At 33.8% G+C, this 2,352-nt stretch overlaps 1 protein-coding gene across 1 annotated transcript in view; it reads right to left on the bottom strand.

Annotated features, from left to right (window-relative positions):
• LOC111638631 (multidrug resistance-associated protein 4-like) overlaps positions 1-2,352 on the bottom strand; it is a 32,679-nt gene that overhangs the window by 21,621 nt on the left and 8,706 nt on the right. Inside the window, exons 2-3 of the mRNA XM_023384382.1 lie at positions 2,293-2,346; positions 2,062-2,217 (exon numbers count right to left, since the gene is read on the bottom strand). Of these exons, the coding sequence (XP_023240150.1) occupies positions 2,062-2,217; positions 2,293-2,346 (210 nt within the window). The remainder of the gene's footprint in view (positions 1-2,061; positions 2,218-2,292; positions 2,347-2,352) is intronic.

The raw sequence follows: 2,352 nt of genomic DNA, 5'->3' as shown, positions 1-2,352 counted from the left end.
TTACAAACTAATTTTAACTCGTTTCTTACTTTTTCATATTGCATACAGTCAAATAAGATGTGTGTGGGTGTTTCACTTACCCCACAAATCTCGCAGTTTTCATCATCTCGATGATTAAATCTATAATGATATTTCGCAAAATCTCCATGACCTGTCACGAATCTTGTGAATTTGTGTCCAATTTGTAGATGTTTGTTATTTAACCTCTGGTTAATATCTGGTATGTATTGAAAGAGTTCCCTTCCTTTTGTAGTTATTTCCCACCGTTGTTGCCACTGTAATATGTATCTATTTTTGATTTCAGTTTTTATATATTTTGTAGTTATTTTTCAGTATGATTCCTTTGTTTTTAGATAACTAGCCTCTTTAGCCAGACTGACTGCTCTTTCATTTCCTTGGTCTCCAAAATGGGCTTTAACCCAGCTGTACACAGCTTTAACCCAGCTGAACATATTATCACTTTTCACAACATTTCGTCTTATATTATCTATTAGTTCACTTTTATTGTTACTATCATTAAAAGCTTTTAATACAGCCTGGTGTCTGTGCAAATAGTAATTTTTATATTTTTCTTCCTTTGACTTATCCAGTTAATTGCATGATCTATTGCTACCAATTCTGCTTGGTAATTTGTGCATCTTTTATCTAACTTGATTTTATATGATACTGTTCCCTATTTCTATAGTAATAAACATACGACGCTCCCACTCCTTCTGAGGAACTCGATCTGTCCGTATAGATTCTGTATTTATCCTGATAGTTGTATTTTTTTATATGTATTTTCTTCCATTCGTATCTTAATAATTTTTGGTGTTGTTTCATATCNTAACTGACAAGGGGCACCATTGGCCCTGTCCCCTCAATGCCCTCATTGAAGACAGGGACACCTATCGGACTTTTGTGCAGTACATTAACAACCTGAGGTTAGCGGACTACAATATTCCAATCAACGGTCAGATTACCTCACCAATATCACCCACGCCCAGTAATCAAGACTCACCGGATCTCGTCTGAAATCCCTCCACATCATCATCACAAACGGTCTACCTACTCTTCGCTGTGCCAATCTTGGCTCTCCTCTCTCAGCATACAGGATCTCTGCTTTGTCTTGCATGTAAACCTCATAAGGCGCCACCTGTGTCATCTGTCCAATCAAATTGTATATAATCTACTTTGTTAATTGTATATTATTTTAAGCTGTTCATTAACCAGTTTCTGGCAGGAGCCCATGGATCCCTCCTTTTCTTTCTATCTCTTTTCTCTTCCCCTCTCATTTCCCTCCCGCACCCTATACACACTTATCCCTTCTCTTTCCTCTCCTCCCTCACTCACCCCTTTCCCCCTATCCTATTCCTTCCTTGGCTATACCTTCGAGTTCGGCGAATTACTTTAAATCTTATGTCTTATGTCGATTGTGCCAGAATAGCACCCACATTCTATTAGTAGACGTTTCGAATAGTTTGATCAGTCAGTAAAAAACCTTCAATTATACAGCCTTTCATTTGTATTTTAAAGAACTAGAAAGAAGATTCTGCAAACAGATATTAAATTTTTATAAATGAGATATTTTTAGGGCATTAATTGAAGTAGCACACATGAAACATATTAATGATTATTAACCAATTGCTCAAAACACTGAAAATTATTTCGTTACATAAATAGTTTGTATCGTTTTATATATTGTATATGTGCACAGATATTTGTTTTTTATATCATTATAGTTTTTTTTAAATCTTTCTGTCTCATGGGAGGAAAATGGAAGCTTTTATAAAGTCTATTTTAAATTAATCTACGTCCATAATAAAGAGACTGGATAAGGAAAAACAAAGAAAGATCATTTTGTAAAAATTTCTTAAATTTCTCAACACATTCTAATGCGATCCAGGTCCCTCAGGCTGACATTTTAACCGCTCAGATATCAGTAATCATTAAATTGTATATTTTATTTCATTTAAAAAGTAAATATTTATATCAGAAAGGAATAAAAAAACATCTTTCATAATAAATACATAAATACAAAGTATCGAGCAAAATATTTTGAAATAAGTAATTATTACTTACTTGAGGAATGATTGATATTTTACTACGTAGATCACGAAGACCTATTTCCTTAGTGTCAACTCCATCGATGGTGATTGTTCCCGTTGGCTCTGTCATGCGAAATAACGAAGCAATTAATGAACTTTTTCCTGCTCCTGTTCTCCCAACAATTCCTATCTACAATTAATTAATAATAGCAACCATTTAACACAATAATTAAAAGCAAGAATCATTGGATTGAAAATGTTTTACCTTTTCTCCCGAGCGAACACGAAATGTTATGTTTTTTAAAACAATATTTTTATCCTTGGA

This window comes from Centruroides sculpturatus, unplaced genomic scaffold (assembly GCF_000671375.1).
Source record: "Centruroides sculpturatus isolate CEXI.00-Female unplaced genomic scaffold, Cexi_2.0 scaffold142, whole genome shotgun sequence".
NCBI classification, from domain to species: Eukaryota; Metazoa; Arthropoda; class Arachnida; order Scorpiones; family Buthidae; genus Centruroides; species Centruroides sculpturatus.
The sequence above is the reverse complement of the archived record's forward strand: the minus strand, read 5'-3'. Positions and strand labels throughout refer to the sequence as shown.